The sequence below is a fragment of the Leptodactylus fuscus genome, chromosome 9 (assembly GCF_031893055.1).
Source record: "Leptodactylus fuscus isolate aLepFus1 chromosome 9, aLepFus1.hap2, whole genome shotgun sequence".
NCBI classification, from domain to species: domain Eukaryota; kingdom Metazoa; phylum Chordata; class Amphibia; order Anura; family Leptodactylidae; genus Leptodactylus; species Leptodactylus fuscus.
Genome location: NC_134273.1, coordinates 46865016 through 46890533, shown reverse-complemented (window position 1 = coordinate 46890533; position 25518 = coordinate 46865016). Strand labels below are relative to the sequence as shown.

The 25518-nt window shown below is 40.7% G+C and overlaps 1 protein-coding gene across 1 annotated transcript in view; it reads right to left on the bottom strand.

Moving 5' to 3' along the window:
- Positions 1 to 4107: 4107 nt before the first annotated feature.
- GUCY2C (guanylate cyclase 2C) overlaps positions 4108 to 25518 on the bottom strand; it is a 111176-nt gene continuing 89765 nt past the window's right edge. The window contains exons 21-27 of the mRNA XM_075286331.1: positions 24986 to 25144; positions 22211 to 22403; positions 20265 to 20439; positions 17620 to 17718; positions 11831 to 11925; positions 9461 to 9537; positions 4108 to 4464 (exon numbers count right to left, since the gene is read on the bottom strand). Coding sequence (XP_075142432.1) covers positions 4290 to 4464; positions 9461 to 9537; positions 11831 to 11925; positions 17620 to 17718; positions 20265 to 20439; positions 22211 to 22403; positions 24986 to 25144 — 973 coding nt within the window. The 3' untranslated portion in view covers positions 4108 to 4289. The remainder of the gene's footprint in view (positions 4465 to 9460; positions 9538 to 11830; positions 11926 to 17619; positions 17719 to 20264; positions 20440 to 22210; positions 22404 to 24985; positions 25145 to 25518) is intronic.

The window sequence follows — 25518 nt, the reverse complement described above, 5'->3', positions numbered from 1 at the left end:
CCTGACATTTCGTCAAATAGGAATATAGTTCATCAATTTGAGAGCGGGCGACCTGTGTTAGGTCTTGCCTTTTCTCATATAGCAATATCAACAAATGCTTGGAGCAATCTTTCAGTATGTTCTCCCACCTGGTCATAAATACCTCATCGTTCTTAAAGGTGGGTTCCAGTTTAATTCTCAGTCCTCTGGGTACCAATTTTTCCTTTAGGTATATACTGAGAAAGATTGAGTCCAAATGGTGTTGTGTTTCTTCTTTAAGTAATACTTCAAGTTTGAAGAACAAGTCAGCCAGATCTTTTGACGGAATGGAGTCCTTCAGAGTAATCTCCGGATCATTGTTAGATGAAATGTTGTCCATCACTTTTTATATATGAAGAGCACATAGTCGTAGTTAGGGTCAGTGCACACAGAGTTTTTGGCGCTTATTTTGAAGCTGAATCCACCTCAAAATAAGCACCAAAAACTCTGTGTGCACTGACCCTTTTAAATCAATTCCTGCTGGTAAATTTACTCATATCTAAAAGAGTCTACTTGGATCAAAAAAAATATATGAATTGTAGTTTAAAGAGGTCTGTGACAGATTGAAATAAAGACACCTTTCCAAAATAATGTTATTAAAAATCTATTGGAATGCTCAGTCATCCTAGACCCCCACACATGATAACAGACATGCACAGTGTGACTTTTTCCACTACATACAGTCCCTGACAAAAGTTCTGTCGCTTCTCCATGTTGTGGAATCAAAAGCTTATAACCTGACTTTAAATTCATCTATTGGTTTAAGAAATGACTCCTATGAAAGCTGAAACCCTCCCAAATGTGTTTTTATTAAGAAAATAAATTGGCTTCACTGGCGAAATATTGATCATTTAATGAACACAGAAAGGTCAGATTGTTGCCTTGTCATATAATGCCCCCAATCCTAGTTTACAGCCTCACAGGTACTCACTAATTTGTCGGTTAATTAGTGGGTGTGTATAAAAAGAATTCCAGCACCCCAGACCTTCACTTGAACTGCAACTTCACCTCTGACAACATGCCAATAATCAATGCTGCGACCAAAGCCTTGATTATTAAGAGACTTAAGACTAGATCCACTGTAGAGGTGGCTGGGACCTTTAATGTGTCTCAGCGTTAAGTACAAAGAATTTTTAAAAAAATATTTGAACAGACTGGAGATGTTTTTGGCAAGCCCAGGTCCGGCAGATGCCACAAGACAATGGCTCAGGAGGAACGTTTGTTGGTTAGAAAATCAAAAGCCAGCCCCTCTTCCACTGCAGCAGAGCTTCAACAGGCCTGGTCACCTCAAGTCCTTGTGTCAACTAGAACAGTTTGTAGGATTATGTCTCGAAATGTCCTCCATGGTCGAATCAGTGCCCAGAAGCCATCACTAAACAAAAGGCAATTAAAGACCCACAGCCTGCTAAACGGATGGACGCTGGAAAAGTGGCAGAAGGTGGATTTCTCAGATGAATCTTCAGTTGAATTACATCAAAGCCACCACAAATACTGCAGGAGATCTACTGGAGCCCATATGGATCCAAGATACACCCAGAAAACAGGTTTGGTGGTGGAAAGATCATGGTCTGGGGTTACATTCAGTATGGGGGTGTGCGAAACATTAGTCAAAGAGAAAAAAAACGCTCTACCCAAAAATAATCCAAGGAATAGCTATGTATGAGGAGGGTTGTGTGGAATCCCAGACTGATAGGATATGCAAAATGTGAGAAGTTGAGTAAAAACATCCAGCATGCCCAAAATTCTTAAATAATAACAAACCATGGATCAACTCTGAGATTAAAGCTCTTCTCAAGCAGAAAAAGAGAATCTTTAGATCTGGTGACAAAAAATGGCCTGGGGGAAGTGCAAAAACAGTTGAGACAACTGATCAGAGAAGGGAAAGTCAACTACAGGCGGAAGATGGAACTACAGACGGGGGAAGGTAGAGTCTCGAAGGTGTGGGATAGTCTAAAAGTGATATCTGGACATAAACAAAAGGCTGGCCCTCAGATAGAAGGTGACAGGAAGTGGCTTAACGAGCTTAATCTATTCTTCAATAGATTTGACTCCAAGCCAACTCTCCCTTTACCAGCATGTCAGTCAACCCCCCTCCCCTCACACACCAAGACCCAACCCCCACCGACCTGCAGTCAACTGCAATCTGACTATCTGATCCTCAAGGAGTCTCAAGTGTGTAGGGAAATCAAGAGGATTAAAGCAGACAAGGCTGGAGGACCTGATGGGATAAGCGCAAGAGTTCTTAAAATGTGCGGAGACCAGCTGTGTGGTATTATTACGCACATATACAATAGAGTCTAAAGATGGGAGTGGTACCTAAACTGTGGAAAACATCTTGTGTGGTACCAGTACCAAAGAAACCCAATCCGATAGACTACAATGACTACTGACCTGTAGCACTGACATTCACCTGATGAAGGTCCTAGAGAGACTGGTCCTGACACACCTATGCCCTCTAGTGTGCTGCACTCTGGACCCCCTCCATCATAATCCACCTTCTTCACAGAGCTCTCTCTCACCTGGCGAAACCCGGAAACACTGTGAGGCTTATACTCGAGTCAATAAGTTTTCCCAGTTTTTTGTGGTAAAATTAGGGGTCTCGGCTTATATTCGGGTCAGCTTATACTTGAGTATATACGGTATTAGTGTGTGCATGGGTCATAATACTCTGTGTGCAGCGGTCATTATGAGGCATAATACTGTGTGCAGGGGCCACTATGGGGTATAATAGCTCGTGCAGTCGGTCGGGGTCTTCAGCGTCGGTCTGGGGGGGGGACCCATGTCAAAAGTTTGCTATGGGGCCCCACTATTCCTAGTTACGCCACTGCTTTGGCCCTGTCATTTCCCCCTCCCTACCCTTTCCTTCCCACTCCCCCATCACTTGTCTGTTTTGTTGACTGTTTATGTATAACGTTAAATGTTGATGGTTGTTAGTGTAGCTTGCAGTACATTGTATGCTTGTTAATGGCTGATTATTAATAAAGGAATTTTCAATTAGAAAAAAAAAAATTGTTCTGTTTTCTTATGCTGAAGTTCTCAGACAGACTTAAACAATCAGGTCTATATAATAATTATAATTTATACAGTTTTTTGATGTTTTGACCCCATAAAAAAAAAAGATTTTTGGCGTTGCTATATTCAAAGTATTTTTTTATAAGGCCTCATGCACACAACTGTACTTTGTATCCTCAATTGTAGATTTGCAATTGCAGATAAAAGTATGTACACATATATTTCAATGGACCCATACACACAGCAGTACTTTTTGCAGCTGTGTGTCCAGGCCAAATTGATAGGCCACAAAATATGGAGGTTTGTGTGGGCCCTTGGGCGATAGAGCCTCAGTGGGCCCCTCTTGAAGCAGCCTTAATTACCGATCCCTGCCCCTGCCCACGACCACCTCCACTTCGCCTTCAACCATTAAGGGGAACCTGTTAGTCCCATATCATGTCACTGTCAGAGATGCCCTAATACTGTTCACCGTCAGTGACAGCCTTGAGGGCTGAAGGGTAAGCGGAGGTGGCTGTGGGCAGGAGTGGGGATCAATAAGTAAATATGGTTACTCCAGCAATGTAATAGCCTGTTTAAAAAAAAAAATTAAATTAGCAGGGGCCCATCGGGTCCAGATGTCACAGTAATGGATTGCCAGCTTGGATCTCACTCCCAGGGCTAGCAATACACCCTAAAATGGCAGCATCAGGGGAGCCAATGCCTGCAATCAGTGTGGGTACTGATCGTGGGCATTGCTCCCAGTTATTCAAAGTATTATACAGAGGAGTCTCGGCAGCTAAGGCGACCGCTGATCTCCTGAGCAGCCCCCATCTGTATATACAGTACCTGATATCTGTTAGTATGGCTCATGCCAGGAAAGGGTTCATATGACTGTTCGGGGATTAATAAAATATATTACAAAGTTTCTATTCACATGCACTCTCATTTATGAATGTTGTTTTATTATTGGAAATATGCCTAAAGAACTTTGTCACCATATACAGAAAGTATATTGGAAAATTTTATTATCCAACTTTTTATTATGCAAACAATAATATTTGACTCTCAATATTGGTCTGAAAGTGAACAACCCCTTTAAGTATTTTATTTGAATTGTATACATTTGTAAATTAAGAAAATCTGGTAATTCTTTCTTATTCTTATCAGTTTAAGTATTTGCTATTTTGATGCCTTAATAAAATATCATCTTTAAAATTTTTATTATAATGCAACACATGCTTTCAGCTTTTGATCAGAGCAGTAACAAGCAAATCCTTCTTTTACAGATAAGTCCTTGGTGGAGCACATGTGGCAATCTGTAGATATTCTAATGTGCCACTTCTGTAACTTGCGATACGGGTCAGTGGTTTCATTGCATAGCCCTCTTCTTCTCTCTTTTTTAATGACTCCTTAATCATATCAGCAAAATCTGATTGTAGACGCTGCTGGTTTTCCCTGTGTAACGTATCAAGAAAAGTGATTAGTTTAACCATAACTCATTATACTTCATAGTTTTTGTACAGTTTACAATTAAGAGTCTGGAAACTTTCTACGTGTGCTACAATGTCATGTACATTATATGAATCACATAATATTTATGAAAATATTTTTACAATTATTCTAGATTCTTACATTATTTTTTACATACTGTATAGTCTAGATATTACTAGGTATATTACTTAAGAGGCAGCATTTACCTTATGTAAAGTGAAGCAATGGTGCAGAACAGGGTGGAAATAGGCTCAAGTAGTAAATGGTTCAGGTTGCACAGGTGGATAGTAGGTGTGTGAGTGGATGTTATGGCAGTACTAGGGTGGTGACACAATATGTACCTGGAATGTGGCTATAGTTGCACTTTGTCCCTTACATCAGTGTTTCAGTTCTGTGTCAGTGAAATGGTAATTTCACTTGGATATCAATTATCAATTAATCAATCAATTATCAAATATCAATTGGATATCTTTATAGGCTTCATGTGAAATTAATCAATGTTTGATTTATAAAGAAGAAGTGAAACACTGGTGGCCAGTGGCAAGATGTGGCTATAGCCACAGGTACATAGTGTGTATATAACATCCACCCACACACCTACAATCCAGTTGTGTTACCACCTTATTCACCCATGCAGCCTCCACCATTTACCACTTGGGCCTGTCTGCATCCAGCTGTGAGCCATTGCTTCATTTAACATCAGGTAGATGTGGCCTTAGTTCCAGTGATATGATGTATAATGATGTCCTTTTCATTGAACTATTTTAGTCTATAAATACAGTCCTATGAAAAAGTTTGGGCACCCCTATTAATCTTAATCATTTTTAGTTCTAAATATTTTGGTGTTTGCAGCAGCCATTTCAGTTTGATATATCTAATAACTGATGGACACAGTAATATTTCAGGATTGAAATGAGGTTTATTGTACTAACAGAAAATGTGCAATATGCATTAAACCAAAATTTGACCGGTGCAAAAGTATGGGCACCTCAACAGAAAAGTGACATTAATATTTAGTAGATCCTCCTTTTGCAAAGATAACAGCCTCTAGTCGCTTCCTGTAGCTTCTAATCAGTTCCTGGATCCTGGATGAAGGTATTTTGGACAAACAATTCAAGTTCAGTTAAGTTAGATGGTCGCCGAGCATGGAGAGCCCGCTTCAAATCATCCCACAGATGTTCAATGATATTCAGGTCTGGGGACTGGGATGGCCATTCCAGAACATCGTAATTGTTCCTCTGCATGAATGCCTGAGTTGATTTGGAGCAGTGTTTTGGATCATTGTCTTGCTGAAATATCCATCCCCGGCGTAACTTCAACTTCGTCACTGATTCTTGAACATTATTCTCAAGAATCTGCTGATACTGAGTGGAATCCATGTGACCCTCAACTTTAACAAGATTCCCGGTGCCGGCATTGGCCACACAGCCCCAAAGCATGATGGAACCTCCACCAAATTTTACAGTGGGTAGCAAGTGTTTTTCTTGGAATGCTGTTTCTTTTTGGACGCCATGCATAACGCCTTTTTTTATAACCAAACAACTCAATCTTTGTTTCCAAAATGAAGTTGGCTTCTCCAAATGTGCTTTTGCATACCTCAGGCAACTCTATTTGTGGCGTACGTGCAGAAACGGCTTCTTTCTCATCACTCTCCCATACAGCTTCTCCTTGTGCAAAGTGCGCTGTATTGCTGACTGATGCACAGTGACACCATCTGCAGCAAGATGATGCTGCAGCTCTTTGGAGGTGGTCTGTGGATTGTCCTTGACTGTTCTCACCATTCTTCTTCTCTGCCTTTCTGATATTTTGATATTTCTGATATGTCCCTGTGGTCTTCCATTTCCTTACTATGTTCCTCACAGTGGAAACTGACAGGTTAAATCTCTGAGACAACGTTTTGTATCCTTCCCCTGAACAACTATGTTGAACAATCTTTGTTTTCAGATCATTTGAGAGTGGGCTGTCCATGTTCGGCGACCATCTAACTTAACTGAACTTGAATTGTTTTGTAGAAAGAAATGGTCCAAAATACCTTCATCCAGGATCCAGGAACTGATTAAAAGCTACAGGAAGCAACTAGAGGCTGTTATCTTTGCAAAAGGAGGATGTACTAAATATTAATGTCACTTTTCTGTTGAGGTGCTCATATTTTTGCACCGGTCAAATTTTGGTTTAATGCATATTGCGCATTTTCTGTTAGTACAATAAACCTCATTTCAATCCTGAAATATTACTGTGTCCATCAGTTATTAGATATATCAAACTGAAATGGCTGTTGCAAACACCAAAATATTTAGAACTAAAAATGATTAAGATTAATAGGGGTGCCCAAACTTTTTCATAGGACTGTATACTATGTATACACACACGTGGACAAAATTGTTGATACTCTTCATTTAATGAAAGAAAAACCCACAATGGTCACAGAAATAACTTGAATCTGACAAAACTGTAATTTTACAAACTACATGTCGACAAGCCACAAAGCTTCTGGGAGAATGTCCTATGGACAGATGAGACAAAAATCGAACTTTTTGGCAAGGCACATCAACTCTATGTTCACAGATGGAAAAATGAAGCATATCTTGTAAAGAACACTGTCCCTACTGTGAAACATGGAGGAGACTCTGTTATGTTCTGGGGCTGCTTTGCTGCATCTGCGACAGCGTGTCTTGAATCTGTGCAGGGTACAATGAAATCTCAAGATTATCAAGGGATTCTAGAGAGAAATATGCTGCCCAGTGAGCTTGGTCTCAGTCGCAGGTCATGGGTCTTGCAACAGGATAATGACCCAAAACATACAGCTAAAATCACCTAAGAATAACTAAGAGGAAAACATTGGACTATTCTGAAGTGGCCTAAACCCTATTGAGCATCTTTGGAAGGAAAAGGCACCCTTCAAACTCGAGACAACTGGAGGAGTTTGCTCATGAGGAGTGGCCAACATACCTGTTGAGAGGTGCAGAAGTCTCATTGACACTTACAGGAATCGTTTGATTGCAGTGATCAAAAGGTTGTGCAACAAAATATTAATTAAAGGGAACCATCATTTCTGTCCAGGCCTGTTTCATGAGTTTTTTTTTTTTTTTTTTTTTTTAAATTCTTTTGATGCTAAAAGCAAAGTCTGACTTTCATTTGTTCATTTTCATAGAATTTTTTTTATTATTACTTTTGTCAGATTCAAGTTATTTCTGTGACCATTGTGGGTTTCTCTTTCAGTAAACGAAGGTTACCAACAATTTTGTCCACGTGTGTATATTAGCACAATATAAAGCTTGTAAGTATGATTATTTACTGCTTACGGCTCGTTCACATCTGCGCCTGGTCTCCATATGTCAGGTCTCTGTCTTCTGCATGCAGAAGACGGAAACCTGACAGACAGTGTCCGGCCATGAGCGTTTTGGACTCTCCGCTGCAAAAGTTTTTTTTTAAACCGGGCACAAATTCCTGCATGTCCGACTATGTGTCTGGTTAAAAAACAACAGTTTTGCCCCAAGAGCCCAAAACGCTCACGGGCGCTCACGGCCGGATGCTTTTAAAACCCATTCAAATGAATGGGTTTGAAAAATGACTGCAGGTTTCCGTCTCCTGTCCAGTTTCGGGCAGGAAACGGAAACCTGAATAATGGAGACTCTACTATATGCACTACTGGTGTTTAATAAACATATTTAATTGGCACATACAAGTGTGACGTCTGCCTTCATATATGCAATAAGGATTAGGACCCTACATTCACACCATTGAGTATCATTACAATAGTCAATGATCTCCTTAATCCCTGTACAGTTATTTATATTATCACAATATCTACGGTACTTAATTTCTTTATAAAATTGAGGCCGAGGCCCCACGTGGCATAAAGCACAGAAAAACCCCCACTGCATTTTATAGTCCCTGCAAAGTGGATAAGATTCACACATTGTGGAAAAATACACGCAGCAGGCAAGCTGCAATTTTCAAACCAGTTGAGGTTTTGGTTTCCCAATAGGTATAATAGAAGTAGAAAGTCTGCAACTGCAACAGTGAAAGGCACTGAGGGAAAACCACAATGCACTGCCTTAATGGTATTTGTCACAGCCTTTTTGTTTTTGCCACATACTGCTATAACCCTGTTTTCCCAGGTTGTAACCTATAGTCATGACTAGATACATAGAAGCTAAAAGCTCCTGATTTTGCCTTCATGCTGCATATTTGCTGGGTCTGGTCACGGGCTAAGGTTGGTCTCAGATGGCTGTAGTTTTACCGCATTTTAGGTTCTGTATTGTGTATTAAGTTTGACTAAACTGAACCTATAACACCATTATAGGATGTCTGGGCGCTGTGGCTGTATAATGGGTGATGGAAACAACCAGAGAACAGTTCAATTTCTATCATACATGAACACTTTAATTCTTTTTATTGCTCTCTGTAATAATTTTATACAGGACATGTTGCTTATAGCCTATTGATTCCCCCCCCCCCCCCAAAAAAAAAAACAAACAAAAAACCCCCCATAAAAAATAAGCTCTTTAAAGACAATCTTTCACCACCATGCCAAGTCTAGCTCTTTGCATAATTTAATAGGTGTTTTTCCACTGATTCAAGCACAGTGGGGCTTTCTATCTATAGTCCCCACCTTCCCTGAGCAATGAGTGCTGTTAGTTTTGGTCTCTAATATGAAGTTTAGGCTTTGTACTGCCAGGATGGCAGTGTCAGGCAAAAGCAGGCAAGGGGTGTGATGGCTGATGGGAGCTCTGATCACACCCCTTTTCATGCTCCTATCTGACACTGTCCATCTGTCAGTACAGAGCCTACATGCTCTATCAGACACCAAAAAAAAATCCAACATTGCTGGTGTCAGTGGAGGATAGCCTATTATCAGGTGCTAAGAACTGGAGTTGGTGGAGGTGGTGAAGGGTCCTCTTTAAGTATCTTTCTATATGTGTTAAATTAAAAAAAAAACTTTATAAGATAAACTTACACAGATGGTGGTATAGGGAGATTGTACTGCTGGTCATTTTCTCCTGTAAGCCAGTATGTTGTCTCCGTACCCTTTCCCTGGTAAAATGAAGAACTTAAGTACAAATATTCCAAAATATGGACTGCAGAAGTTAAAACGTGGGATTTTAATACTTTGAAAAAATACATTGACATAAACATGATTCCTCGAAATCCAAAAATAGTATAACGAGTAGTTCTAAGGGAGTTTATTTTAGTACCGACTTCAGTAATGACTTTGGTCAGGTTACACAAATTATTCGCAAATTTTTGCCCATTCTTTACCAAGATGATATCTTGACCCAGGTCATTGCTGAAGGGTGCAATTTTGTGTCCTGTAAAGGTATATCTTTGGGTAATATCCTTTCTCCTAGCCTTTACTCAAATAAAATTAACACACCGGACAATACATGGCTTAATTTTAAAGGCTTTTTTAAGTGCGGGGGTTCACGATGTCAGATCTGCAATTTTGCGAATAAAAACTTTTTTTGAGAATAAAAATACACACAAAAATTACAATATAAAAGTTTTTTGAATTGCAAGTCTAATCATGTGGTGTACCTAAAATGGTGCAGTTCATGTGAACTTTTTTACGTGGGTTGCACCATCCGCACTTTAAAAATCAGGATCTCAGAGCATATTGCTGACAGTTCAAAAGTTAACCCTGTTAATGTTTCAGGAGCTTTTAAACATTTTATACAACATCACCAAAGCAAGGTGGACACTTTTCGTTTTTGCGCCATAGAACACGTCAGCAAGCCGCCCCGTGGAGGGGATTGGAGGAAAAAGCTCTTGAAAAGTGAGATTTTTGGATTTTGGAGTTGGCCACCAGGTTTCCTGATGGTTTGAACTATAGGTCCGACTTATCATATTTCTATTGAGATATGTATATCCGTTTAAGAGTCTACATGGTGTTTCTGGATACACATATTGAGAGGTTTTGTTTTTTGTTTTTGGCACTAGTATGTTTTTTTTCTTTATATTCACATTTCATTTTTATGTCTTAATTCTATTCTTTTATATTAACATTATTAATTTTTCTCACCTGCATTTTTCTTTTTTGTCTAGTAATTTTGTTATACTTCTAGTCTGGTTTGTGAGGGACGTGTCTTAGACACCATGCGGCCTGGTTTCCATGGAGCCTTATATGTTTATACAACGCTTCCCCTTACTCCGGCCCATTGTGGGTGTGTTTTTACTCCATGTGGTTTGGTTTCCATGGAGCCAGTAACACACACGACGCCGCTCTTTTAGTGTATCCAGTCCAGTCCACTACAAGCGGACATGCGCAGTTGACTCTGCCCAGGCCTGATGCCTGACAGAGTGAATGAAGAGCCGGAAGACGCCGCGGGGAAGCTGCACGGAGAAGACTTCTGAAGGTAGGAGAAGAACCAGCGTTGATTGGCCGACTGTATAGCATTCGGCCAATCAATGCTGGTTCTGCATCGAACTTTTACATTCGAACAGCGAGTAGTATTCGATGGAATACCTACTCGATCAAGTACTACTCGCTCATCTCTATGTATTAACTGTCAGGGCTGTGAAGTTTTTTTGTTTTTATTATATACAATGCCTGGGGAAAGTATGTAATAATTCTCACGTTTCTATAGAATTCCCAGCTTTTCATACATTACTGGTAACAGACATAAAGAAAACAAACACCAAAGAAAGAGAATTTAAAAACACAAATACATGTGTTGTGTAAGGGGGCGTTCACACTACCTTCGGTGTCCGACATGTAGTGTCCGCTCCTAGTGTCCGCTCAAAATCTGTCACGGACACTAGGAGCGGACACTAGCTGTGTCCGTGACACCTGTCATTCATCTCAATGGGCATCGGGTGCGTTCTTTTGCACTCCGTGCCCGTCCTTCCCTGTCCGCAAGTGAAGATGTCCGACTTCTCAAGCGGACAGAAGAACCCAGGGTACTCTGTAATGTGGATTAAATTTCACAAAACGCATAAAGAAAAATAGGCTCAGCAATGGACATGTGAGTCTCAGTAATACAATCACTCAAGAGAATAAAGAAAAAATGTATTTGAAAATGAACTCTCAAAGGCAGTACAATATGAAAAATCAGATGTGCTACAAAATCTACCCTATATCTGAGGTGAAATTGCAGCATGTTATTTATACCTATGGAAATGCCGGCGATATCCTATAGATATAATGGTAACCTCTGCAGACTTTCTGTGAAAAGAGCTGCAGGAAAAAACGCGATGCGTTGCCACCGTATTTTTTCCTTGCAGCGTTTTATTGCTGCAGGACACTAAGTGGGGCCTTAGCCCTATAACCAATGCAAGGTAGTATAAGCTCAATAGAACCATTTGCAAAACCCTTTCCATGTGTTCTTACCTTGAGATATGTTTCTCCTCTTACTTCATACTGAAATTTGCAGTCTGTCCTCTTTAGAATGGATATCGTTGATTTGCTTACATGTATTCGTAAAGCTGTTTAAAGAAAAAAAAAAATTGAATGAAAGAAGGATAAATATCTCATTTGATTTATTAATTTATTCTGTGTTCAGATATTGCAGATTTATTGCACATTGCCAGTGAAGATTCTGCAATGAACATTTGTACGCATTCACAATTCACATATGAAGGAGTTTTACAGAGCCAGGCTCTCACAGTTTTGGCAGAGGATGGACAAATCTGCTTGTGGAATTGCAGCATAAGGATAGAGCTAGATGAACACGTTAATTTTTCCAGCCCATTTTGTACCCATGGGGCATCCGTTTTCACAGATAACCCATATATTAGAAGGTATGGAGGGATCTGTGAAATAGGACAAAAATAGGACAACAGACAAACAGTCAAAATAATGGTCATGTGAATAGCCCCCATTCACTGACATTAAATGAAATGCTGCCCATGACATCCCTAAAAAAACGGATGTCACCTGGCCAAGTTTCTCTGTCATGTGAATGTAGCCTAAGTTCACACAGTAGTTAAATGAAGAGGAATTTAAAGCAGACATCCATTTATATTCCTCTTCATTTTCTGCCTTCTGTCTCCTTGCAGTGGAATACAGAAGCAGAGCTTTCTGTGGCAAGATCGAGGACACATATTTCTTCAGTGTCCTGTTTCAATCTCTGCCTCCGCTTGAAAACAATGGAAGGCAGAATCAGGACAGAACCTGCCACTGACTGAGGAGGAATGTTCTTCAATATCAGTGCTAGATTCCCCCTTGTGATCAGTAGCCAAATAGTGTTACACTAGGTTCTCACTAGTGGTCAGGTTTCTGTCCATTTGGCGACCCAAAAGGCGTAAACCCTATCCACTTAAAAAGCAGTTACAAGTGGAAACCCTAGGGCCCCATAGACTATAATGGGGTCTGTCGGGTTTCTGCCGAAAATGGCAAAGGGAAAAGTCCTCCTTGCTGTTGCTGGGTAGTAAGGAACGCCCCATCAGACAGCAGAAGACTATGTTAGAGTACAGTCTAAAAGGTCCTCTTTAAAACCAACAATACATGATGAAGGCAACTTAAACATTACCTCTATATGAATAAATTATAGGTAGTGAGAATAAAGTAGACACAGGCATCATGGTTTTTTTTTAGAAAAGATACTAAAAGTCATAACAGCTAAAAAGAAAAACTTCAGGATCATTTAGCTCTCTGTGTGGAGTGAAATAAAATAAATAAATACAATTTTCAAGTTCTGAACTTGCTGCTTAAAGTGGTCATGCTACAGGAGGCTCCTTTTTTCCCCAGATGGCGCCGCTTAAGTGGCAGCCTCAATACAGAGCTAAGAGTGACCTTTATCTTTCCTTTTTCATTCTTTTTGTCTGTATATTCAAGAATAATCTACTCAAGTAACCTAGCACTATGAATTCTCTAACTATCTCGAATGGAAGAACCTGCAGACAATTTTCTTTTTGTCTATTGTTTATGCTTAGAAGATGCCTGCGATCGACTTGAATTTCCTGTGTAGATGTGCCTTGTTACCTCCCCCCAAGAGCTAAGGGTGGCATGGACAACATGAGGCAAACAAAGTAAGGAGGAGAAAGCTGCATGAAATTGCAAACTTGTTCTTCCAAGAAAATGTTTTTGGCGTCTATTGTTTATGCTTGGAAGATACCTACGGTCAGCTGACTGGAATTTTTTTTTTTTTTACTGTAGACACATGGGACTCTGTTACAGCCTAGGAACCTACCATCTCTCCCACCCCCCAATTAGTTAAAGGGGTTGTCCCATCACAAGGATCCTATCTATACTGCTTGGTAATGTGGATGTAAGACTTTTCCTAAATACACTGCTTCAGCAAAACTGCTTTGTTTGTGCACTATCTTACTTTATTCAATTCATTGTTGACACAGCCCTTGACTTATCTGCTCAAAAGTCAAGTAATGTATCTGCCTGCTGTCAGGGGGGAGGGAGGAGGGGCTAATTGCAAGGGAGCCAGCCTTTGTTTCTTGCTATTCCTGTGTCTACACCACGTGACCTAACTACCTGCTCTCAGATAGAGGAGAGGAGCTGCTTTCACTTCACTGTTCTCCCAGTTATCAGGCTAGCTAATTCAATTGTGTTCATTATGGCAGAGAAAGGCAGTCTCTGTATGTAACACAGAATGGAGTTGCTGCTGCCTGTACTTCATAGTTCAATATGGGTGGGCGGAGTTACACGCTAATTTGGGGCAGAGCTAAATGGCAGGTTGCATGTGAAACCCCGCCCAACTAATGATGCAAGAAACCAGGAAGAAAGAAGATTTTACAGCAGTGAAGACTGGTGAGTATGCGATGTGGGAATACTCCTTTAAGGAAGCATGGCAAGAGAATAGATAGTGTAGAGCAGGGGTCTCAAACTCAATTTACACGAGGGCCGCTGGAGGTAGAATCTGGGTGAGGCTGGGCCGCATCAGGTTTTCCACAAGCTATGCAAATTTAGCTACGCCCAATTTAATGATGACTCCACCCATTCTTATTCATTTTTCATGTGCCCCCACACAGTATAATCCTCCTACAGTCACCTGTACACTATATGTCACCACATTATAATGTTCCCTTCCAACTGCCCCACACTATTAGGTCCCTCTCCTGGTGCCCCAGTTTAAACTGGGGGAAACTAGAGGGGACATGAAACTGGTGCAGCTGGAGGGGGACATCAAACAGTGGGGGTAGTTGGAGGGGGGCAATAAATTAATGGCAGCTGAAGTGGGACATTAAACTGGGGGCAACTAGAGGGGGACATTAAACTCAGGAGGCTAGAAGCAGATATTAAAATGTAGGGGTAGGTGGACGGTGACAATAAACTGGGGACAACTAGAGGCAGAAAGGTCCCCCTCCAGCTACTCCCATGGTTTAATGCCCCCTCCAGTTGTCCCCAGTTTAAGTGCCCCCCCTTCATCTACCCCCAGTTTCATCTCCCCCCACCATTTCTCCCCCAGTTTGATATCCCCCTTCATTTGCCCCATTTTATGTCCCCCCTCCATCTGTCCCCAGTTTTATGTCGTCCCTCCATCTGCCCCAGTTTCATGTGCCCCATCCATCTGCCCCCAGTTTCATATTCCCCTCCATCTGCCCCAATTTCAGATACCCCCTTCATCTGCCCCCATTTTCATGCTCCCCTTTCCATCTGTGACCCCAGGTTCATGTCCCCCCCTCCATCTCTGCCCCTAGGTTACTGACACACACACTCCATCTCACATTCCTCTCAGTACTACATCTCTTCATCTTTCAGCCAACACACTAAGACACGCCTCCAGTAGTCACGTGACGTCTGACGTCACACACAGGTCCTTGAGTCTTAAACTTCAGCAGTACTAGCTTTCCACTGATCACCCATCGCTTTTATTGCTGTTATAAGAGCGGGGGAGTGATCGGAGGAAAGTTTAACTGTTTTACTTAAACTTTCCTCCAATCACTCCCCCGCTCTTATAACAGCAATAAAAGCGATGGGTGATCAGTGGAAAGCTAGTACTGCTGAAGTTTAAGACTCAAGGACCTGTGTGTGATGTCAGACATCACGTGACTATTGGAGGCGTGTCTTAGTGTGCTGGCCGAAAGATGACTATAGCGAGACATGCAGGGAGCTGCGCGGGGGCCGCAAACTTTCATCCCGCGGGCTGCAAGTTTGAGACCCCTGGTGTAGAGGAATATTCAGCACCCTGTCTCCCTGGATGGCTTCAGTCTTCATTGGGCGGATAGAACACATGACAGCGGTAAGGAGAAAGGAGGAGGCCTTACAATGAAAGATGGTGTGCTTTTTGGGACATTTTTGTGGTTAAGGAACAATAGTGCTGATACAATATACTGAACTATCAGCTGTGAGCAGGAGATCTCACTACCTACCAAAGGAACTACCACAGGTTATCCTGATAGCTGCATATGTCCCTTATCTCTGCAAAAAACGGATTCTGCCTGTTATGTCTACATGCTGTGCCGCCCTCCTCGTGTCCTCCAACCGCAGTCGGGCTGTATTATCAACATCACTTTGCACAGAGAACTAAATTATCCTGCAGTTTGTCTTTTGTTTCTTTCTTTTTAGTTGCTATGACTCCAAGTATCTCTCTATCTGCCATGAGCTTGTATGTGTTTCTCTCTTGCTATATACTACTGTACTATCCATGATGCTGTATCACACTGAATTTCCCCATTGTGGGACTATTAAAGGATTAACCTATTTTATCTTATTACACATTTTGCTATGAGGTTCCATTGTTACTTGTTATGCCCCTATAGAGAGCTGTCAATGTGTGACTGTGCATACAGATATAGCTGTCATTGACTGACACCCCCATGACAAGATGGCTGTTAATATGCATAAAAAAAAGGAAAATATATAAATAAATAAATTATAGGTTGTAATTAAACTTTCTTGATTAAACTATACATCGATCTGCTTTGAGGGTTACGAATAAGTAGAGGAAACAAGCTCCAGGGCATAACTGAATGGCCTAATCGTGTGGTTAGAGGTATACACTAGTACTTAACACCTTAAAGCTCTGTGCCATAATAGAGCGGTGCAGGAATCCTGAGGGCACAGGAATCCCCCGGATTAACCCCCTGGTTCCTGTGATGAATAGCGATCATGGCATCCAGGGGATCAGGGTGCAAAATCCCCCCTGGTCGCACCTCAGACCCCCCACAATAGGATCACGGGTACAGAGGGGTTGTCATGGCAGCCAGTAAGCCTGGCCATGGCCTCCTGACTGCCTATGCATAGTTCAAACTATGCACAGGAACTACTGTGTGATGTTCTGTAATGCTATGTATTGCAGGACATTGTACTGGGAATTTGAGATTCCAGCTTCAAGTCCCCTTGTGGGACATGTATAAAGTTTAAAAAAAACAACAACACACAAATACAGAGTAAAAACACACAAAAATAAACAAACATGTACCCCATGTGTGTATGAGTCTCCACTATCCAAAAATAGCATTATTTATCCTGTACGGTGAACTCTGTACAAAAAAAAAAAATGTACCGCAATGTGTATTTTGATCACTTTGTTTCCCCCCCAAAAAAAATAAGAATAAAAAGTGGTCTGAAAGTCATAAATACCAAACATTGTTACCAATAAAAATTACAACTTGCCCTGCAAATAAAGAGGCCTGACATATCCCCATCAATAGTACTGTAAAAAAAAGAAAAATAAAGATAGGTGTCAGAATACGGTGACCCCCAAAAATTTGTTTGTTTTCAAAAAGTAGATTTTTATTTATAAAATTTGTAAAGCGTAATAAACACTAATATAAATATGGTATGGCCATAATCGTTATGATGAACCAGACAAAGCTGCCATGTCATTTTCATTAAGGGGTTAGCCTGTACCCAGTAGATGATCAGTGATATGACTGCATTTCCCAGAATGCTCACACCTCAGATGAACTGAACTGACTGCATCATAGTGATCATCTATGATCCTTTACATTTCAGCTGGACTAGGGTTTGGCTCTCCCATACGCGGCGTATACGCGGCGCTATTTTGCGGCCGTGATTTTGTGGCGGCCGCAAAATAGCGCCGCGTATACGGTACCGGCTCCCATTGAAAACAATGGGAGCATATACGGCCTGCAAAACCTCCTGCGGCGTCTACGTACCAAGTCACGATCCAAAATACTCCGTGTGAACCCGGCCTTAGGGCTAGAAAGAATTATTAGTGTATACTTCTAAGAAATTTCCTAATTTTTAATTATTCTTACGCAATCCTGTAGACTCCATCCGTGAAGCTGTGTTAACAGTATCACCAAAAAGGCAGTATCTTGGCATCTTAATTCCAACAACACCAGCAGCACAGGGCCCTAGGCAAAGCAATGAATCACAATGAGTAATTCAGTCTCAATTACTGATGAGAAGCAATAATGGAATTATTAGCTTTTAAAAATGAATAATTTGATTCAAAGTACACAACAAAAGGTGGTTGCACATGTGCAAATGCCCAGTTTTGAAATCTCCCTTAGTTTTTAACAAAGTGTGGTTGGGAGTCTTACGCCAAAAAAATAGGATAGAACGGCACTCCAAATATGGTTATGCTTCAAAAAAATCCTTTATTTATACAATGCAACATTGGGATATAAATAGACCTGTTCATCGGCAACCTAGCCACATAGAAAATATGCATAGTGTACCAAGTACAGAATAAATGAACCATACAGTTATATAAATGTCACAATAAAATAATTTATACCACATGAAACGAATTACAGATTTTGTAATGAAGTCCAAATGAATCATGCCTCGGGCCTAGATCGGGCTGAAATGCATTTTAAAAAGCCCAGGTTGCGTATGCATTCCTGCTTGGAACCGCCAATTCCACACTTATTGACATGGACATGCCCCAATTGCGTGCTGACGTCGGTAGCATAATAAAAGGCGCCAACAGGTCTATTTATACCCTCTGTTTACCATAAAAAACACATAGAACAAATATTTCACCCATTGACTGTGATTATGTCTTATCTCATAAAACTGTATGTTAGTTATCTATGTATATATATATATGCCTCAGTAATGGACGAACATGGTCACCTCTTCACCTAGAGAGTTTGATGTTGCCTACTCTGAAGTATTATATTGCATCTTGTTAATTCCATCTGCCGCTTATTGAGATTTACCGTATTTTTCGGACTATAAGACGCACTTTTTTTCCCCAAAATTTGGGGGGAAAAGAAGGGTGCATCTTATAGTCTGAATGTAGCACCTGGCACCCGCCGTAATAGAGAGGCGAATGCCGGCAAGGGATAGACGCCGGCACAGGTGCCGGGGCCTGAGACATCGCTGCGTTCCTCTGCCCTGCATGAAGCCAGCAGCGGCAGGGGCGATGCTATTCCGCTCCTCCATCCCCCCGCCGCTGGCTTCATGCAGGGCAGAGGAACGCAGCGATGTCTCAGGCCCCGGCGTCTATCCCGTGCCGGCATCCGCTTCTAGTACAGCGGATGCCGGGTCAGTATCGGTGGCCCCACCGGCCCCGTACCTGTAAAGTTGCAGGCCGGCTCCTGCGCGGCGATATCGCAGGAGCCGACCTGTTCGGGTGACAGCCGGGAGCCTAATGAGGCTCCCAGGCCTGTCACTGCTATATTAGTATTGCGGCTGGTCTCTATGACCAGCCGTAATACTAATAGACAGAATGTCCCATAGACGGCAATACAGTTGTATTGCCGTCTATGGGACTTGCAATCAAGTGACCGCAGGTTCAAGCCCCCGGGGGGGAATAAAATAGTAAAAAAAAAAAAAAAAGCTTTCAAAATATATAATAAAAATATAAAATAAATAAAAGTTCTAAATCACCTCCTGTCCCTAGAATATATATATAAAAGTAGAAAATCATATATCATAAACCACCGGGTTTTTTTTCAATACAAGGTGATCTAAGCAATAGATATTCCCCAAAATGGTATAACTAAAAAGTACTTCTGGCCCCGCAAAAAAAACCACTCTATGCATCCCCGTACAGCTGCAGGGTCGCCTGTCAATGTGGCCTTGCAGCTGTTGCAAAACTACAACTCCCATATATTAAATATTTTACCATTTTTTGCTTCAAAATTTTTTTTCCCTATTTTCCTCCTCTAAAACCTAGGTGCGTGTTATAGTCCGAAAAATACGGTATATGTATAATTGTTTTTTGTATTTTTGTATATTTGATAGTGACATATGTGTTTATATGTCTTTTAATTGTTTTTAAGCCTGATGAAGGGATGTTCCTGAAACGTTGCATTGTATAAATAAAGGATTTTTTTTAACCATAACCATATCTGGAGTGCCGTCCTATTTAGAGATGAGCAAACACTGTTCGGATCAGCCGATCCGAACAGCACGCACCCATAGAAATGAATGGAAGCACCTGTGACGCCGGCTGGCCACCGGCAAAGTCAGCGTCACAGGTGCTTCCATTCATTTCTATGGGTGCTTGCTGTTCGGATCGGCTGATCCGAACAGTGTTTGCTCATCTCTACTCCTATTCTATTTTTTTGGGCGTATTTTCCTACTGTGGGGAGGTGGTCAACCCCGCTTAGAACTGGCACCCATATGACCTATCGTATACCTGTGTGTTGTCTTCACACACTGAGTGGTTGGGAGTCTTAGTTTCATATGGCATAATAAAACTATAGTTAAAAAATCAGCAATTTGAAAACATTTTAAAACTCCTTACAGTTGTGAATTCATTATTCTGCTAAATTAAAGATGTGGATCCATAACCATAATGTGAACCCTTAAAGAAATTTTCCATTTTTTTTCTATATTATGTTATTATATAATACTATAGCTCTATTACTACATATATTACAAAAAAATTCCATCCAAAATATATTTTGAACAGAATAAATATACTATACATATATATATACACCTGAGTGAATGCCAATCCTGATCCATACAGGTAAACCAGGCAAATGGTTCAATTCAAAAGATCCCATAAAACTAAGAATGTCCAAGGCCATCCTACATATATCTACTGCATGTCGATTTCCATTTCGATTAGGGAGACCACTGACCACCATATAAGCATCTCCAATTGTTTCAACCTGAGGAGAACATAATATTTTAGCATTACACTAAAGCCTAAAAAAATATCATCACTTTAGTAAGAACATTTAAAGGGGCTCTATCACTGAGAAAAGTCATTTTAATCTAATCACATGCTTGCATAGGCTTTAGAAAGGCTACTTCACACCTACCTTTAGTATGTAGATTGCCTCAGTGGTGTCTGAATAAGTCCGTTTTTATTAATATGCTAATGAGCTTCCAGCCAGCACAGGAAGTTCCCAGCAGCCTCCTCTCTTCTATTATCTTCTATGTGTGTAGAGGCAAACAGGAAGCTGAGTCATCAGCAGCAGCAGCAGCAGTCTCCCATAGAAAACAACAGGAGAGGAGTGCACGATCTATCGTGCAACAATCTAATTAGCATATGAATAAAAACAGACTTATTCAGAAACCACTGAGGCAATCTACATACTATAGGTAAGTGTGGAATTGACTTTCTAAAGGCTATGCAAAGATGTGATTAGTTAAAAATGACTTTTCCTAGTGATAGAGCCCCTTTAACAAAAAGATATAAAAGAGCATAAACAAGCATATAAAAATGAAAACCATAAGGGTAAAAATAAAAAATATTATTAAAACACCAATGTGGCAAAAACAATGGGGACGATTTATCATTCCACTAATTCATCTACTGTAGTGTAGAAAAAAAAAATTACAAACTAGTGTTAAAACCACAATGACACAAACATTTTGTACCAGTGGTGCTTGTATGTCATCCTTAACACTTCTTAAAGAGGGGTAAGATGAGGGCATGCTGAGAATGGAGCCAACCGACCCACTATATTTATCATCATCTACACCAGCAGGTAGATACAGTACAGTCTTTAGCTGATGTGATGCTTTGCTGATGAATCATATGATTGATAGCAGAACATAAAGAAACATAAATTCAAGATGGTGCCTGCTTAGGTGCTTAGAACAAACCACATTGCAGGGATAGGAGGCAGTATAGAAATAAACCTGGAGAGGGAAAAACAGATTAGAGGTGCAGAGACAGAAAAAAAATTTTTTTTGCTGAAGTTCTTCTTTAACCCCTTATAATAATAATAATAATAATAAATTTTATTTATATAGCGCCAACATATTCCGCAGCACTGTACAATTTGTAGGGTTCAAATACAGACAGAAAGATAACAAAGAACGTCATTTCACACAATGGGACTGAGGGCCCTGCTCGCAAGAGCTTACAATCTATGAATCTTTTTTGAGCGCTCAAACTCTGACATGCCGTATACGTGCCAGATCACGCTCCATTTTACATCGTGTGAACGCACCCTAAAACTCACTTACTCAAGCAGTAGAACACAGTAATACATATAAGACAAGGACTAACTCTTCATTCTAGGATAGTACAGCAGGTGGAGATAAACTGTCAAATGCAACTTGTTCCTTTATGGCTGTGTTGACTTTCTATGTATTCAGTACCACAGATAAAGCCTTAGAAATACAGAGCCATATATTCCAAAGTAGCCATTTAGGGTTTATTACCCTTCATTGTGTCATGCATGTTCGCTTCCTGACTGGATACCACTGAGTTGTTAAGAACTTTTTGGCCATTGTATACTTTTATAATGTTGTCAATGTCTTTTTTTTTTTATAGTTTTTCTGTTCATGTGGTTAATACAAGTTGATATTCCACTTTTGCTAATTGAGGAGAGACAGAATATGCCTTGTGATACTTATAAATATACATTTTGTATTTTTCGAACTTACTAAATCTATAAATATGTAAAATTTCATCCAACTTAGTACCTTATAGACATCATGATGATCTAAAATGCGGTCAAAATCCTTGTACACGTCATTCAGCATATCCACAACCTCCATAGGTGTGCTATATTTGCAGATTGTAGTAAATCCAACAATATCACTGAAGTAAATGCTGACTTCTTCAAAAAATTCTGGTTCTACTAGTCCTGTTTCTTTAAGGGATTTCACCACAGGCCTGCAGTAAACACATAGAAATGTGAAGCTTTCTATAGTACATAAACAATATGAGATAAAAATACAATCTGTGGTCCGCACGCAGCCTACATACAGTACATATGATACACATTATGAGACAGAGGAGTTGCCATTTAGGGCAGAGGCCAGTCTTCAAAGCTGTAAGTGCAGGATATTCATACAAAGTGCGAGGCCTCTAGGAAATTGAATGTAATTGAATAGGCTTATGTTTTTGGCACTGAAACAGTCTGTCTTATTTTACTGCCATACAGAAATTTACAACTGGCGAATATTATCGGTAATAATCTATCACTTTAACCAATATCACACAGGATAGACCAGATGTTTCCTTTTCTACAAAGAGAAAATATAAAGATTCCTCTTTTTGAACCGTTCTCAGGGATTATCTATAGCTATAACTATAGCTCTTTTCATGGTCAGACTGTGGTGACTAGGGCCTACTAGTAAAATTCATTTCACAAATTCCCAAAATGTCACTATGATAATTTTTATTCAGTAGTAGCTTACTGCCTAGCCTATGCTTTAATTGTTTCTATCCTGGGGCCCTGTCAGTATCCTGGGGTCATGTCAGTACCCTGGGGCCATGTCAGTAGCCTGGGGCCACGTCAGTATCCTGGGGCCACGTCAGTAGCCTGGGGCCCTGTCAGAATCCTGGTACCTGTCTCTTGCCTTTTACTAGGGCCCTCTTAGTTCTGTGACCTGATTATATGTATAGATATCCTACTAATATGTGAAAGTTTTTGTGTTTGGATGTTTGTGAGTTTGGATGTTTGTTCCTCAATCACGCAAAAATGGCTGAACGGATTTGCATGAAATTTGCCACATACTGTACATAGATAGGAACCACGATTAAAACATAGGCTACTTTTTATTCCAGTAAATGATGTCACTACACGACCGCAGTGAAGGAATTTAGGTTCACATAACACTAAAGGACCTGTGATGACATCATCACAGGTCCTTGAGCCATTCTAGGATAGGATCATGCTAGGCAGTGGGCAGAGCTACATCCTATTTTGTGGGCAGATCTATATAGGATGAAGGTGGACAGTGTGAAAGCTGATGAAAATGGAGTCTCATGGAAGATCAGATCAGGAGATTACAGAACATGCAGGATGTGTGTGGGCAAGAGGAGTATATCAGGCGTAGAGTTTCAGTGAGTATGATGGAGAATGTGTTGTTCTGCCTCTGATGGGGGAGGGTGGAGAACTTTGGCACATTTCAGCAACATCCGTTCAGCCTTTTGTAATACAGAAGCTGCTCAGACAGTCACATAGCAAAACCCCTGTAATCACAATTGCCCGATGTAGCAGAGCTTACGCAGCGCTTTAGCATACCTCTGTACGCTCTCTATATGCAAACATGTACATACAGCTGGGTATCCTACGCATATGCAGCGATGTAGCAGAGCCAAGACGCTGGAGCAGGCTGATCGAACTTTGGCACAATTCAGCAACATCCATTCAGCCCTTTGTAAAACAGAAGCTGCTCACACACTGACATAAAAACACCCCTATAATCCAAATGGCCAGATGTAGCAGAGCTTACGCAGCGCTGTAGCACAGCTGAGTAAGCTCTCCATATGTAGAGATGTACATACAACTGAGTATGCTACGCATATGCTGTGATGTAGCAGAGCCGAGACGTGGGAGCAGGCGGATCATCCACAACAGCAATTGGCTAAATATAAGCAGCTCAGCGCCAACACCAACCCGCAGACAAAGTCGCAGGTATATGCTAATATATATATATATATATATATATATATATATATATATATATATATATACTGTATATATATATATATATATATATATATATTTTCTAGATGGAGGTCGTTTGGAGATTGCAGCCAAACTGAATTTTTTTAATAGGATGACAAAATGTTACAGCTCTGCATAATCTGGTTCTGTAACTAGAAAACAAAGTATCCTACTACTAAACTATACTAAGGCCGGGTTCACACCTGCGCCCAGTCTCCATATTGTGGGTTTCCGTCTTCTGCCCGAGACACTGGACGGGAGATGGAAACCTGGCATTCAGCGTCCACCCGTGAGTGTCTTCTGATCTCCGTGGCAAAACCATTATTTTTAACCGGACACAAAGTCCTGCATGTTCGACTTTGTGTCCGGTTAAAAAAGACTGTTTCGCCGCAGAAGATGCTCACGGGTGTTCACTTTGCAAACCAATTCAAATAAATGGGTTTGAAAACTGACTGCCAGTTTCTATCTCCTGTCCAGTTTCTCGGGCAGAAGACGGAAATCTGCAAAACGGAGACCGGGCGCAGGTGTGAAGCGGTCCTAAATGGCAAAAGATAGGTAAGGACCCCATTGCAGATTTTGCATAGTGGCCCAGGATTTCCAAGTTATGCCTCTGGGTAAAACCTTTTCTGACATCATTAATCTCTCCATGGTTGGAGTTCAGTTCACAGTTCTACGTCATTCTTATGTATGGTTTCCACAATTGAATATCTTGACAATGTAAGCATTATTTTATGGAAGGATTAGCTGGCCATCATTGATATACAGTGTATTGTAGAAATGTAGGCAGATGAACACTTACCCTGGAAGAAGCATAAAGTTCAAGCGATCAGCTCGATCTCTTTCTGCCTTGTACAACTTGGTACGTTCCTCCACTAAATGTTCAAGATTTTTAGAGTACAGCTGCAATCGCCTCAGTAAGGTGTCCATATAACTCTCATTTGTCTGGTCATGAAAATTACTGTGCACAGAAATACGAAGTTTACTAAGAAATGAGGAACCTTTAATAAAAATATCTGTGGTACAGAGAATAAATGACATCAGAGACCAGTTAACAGGTGTATCTCATAAAAGCAGGGGATATTTGATGGCAGCAAGTATTAAGGTGGGTGTCACCAGCACAGAGATGATGCTAAAAAATAAACTTGTATATAGTATTCCAAGCTGGAAGTATGTACAGAAATAATGGAAGATGGCCCTGCACTAAATTCAAAGGAACCCTAATATAGAGACCACCAAAAGGTACAGTGAGCAGTCAAAGTGGAAAGATGATGACCAAAACAGAATTCCCATTGGTCAAAGGGATGGAAATAGAAATGAATAGAAATGCAATCA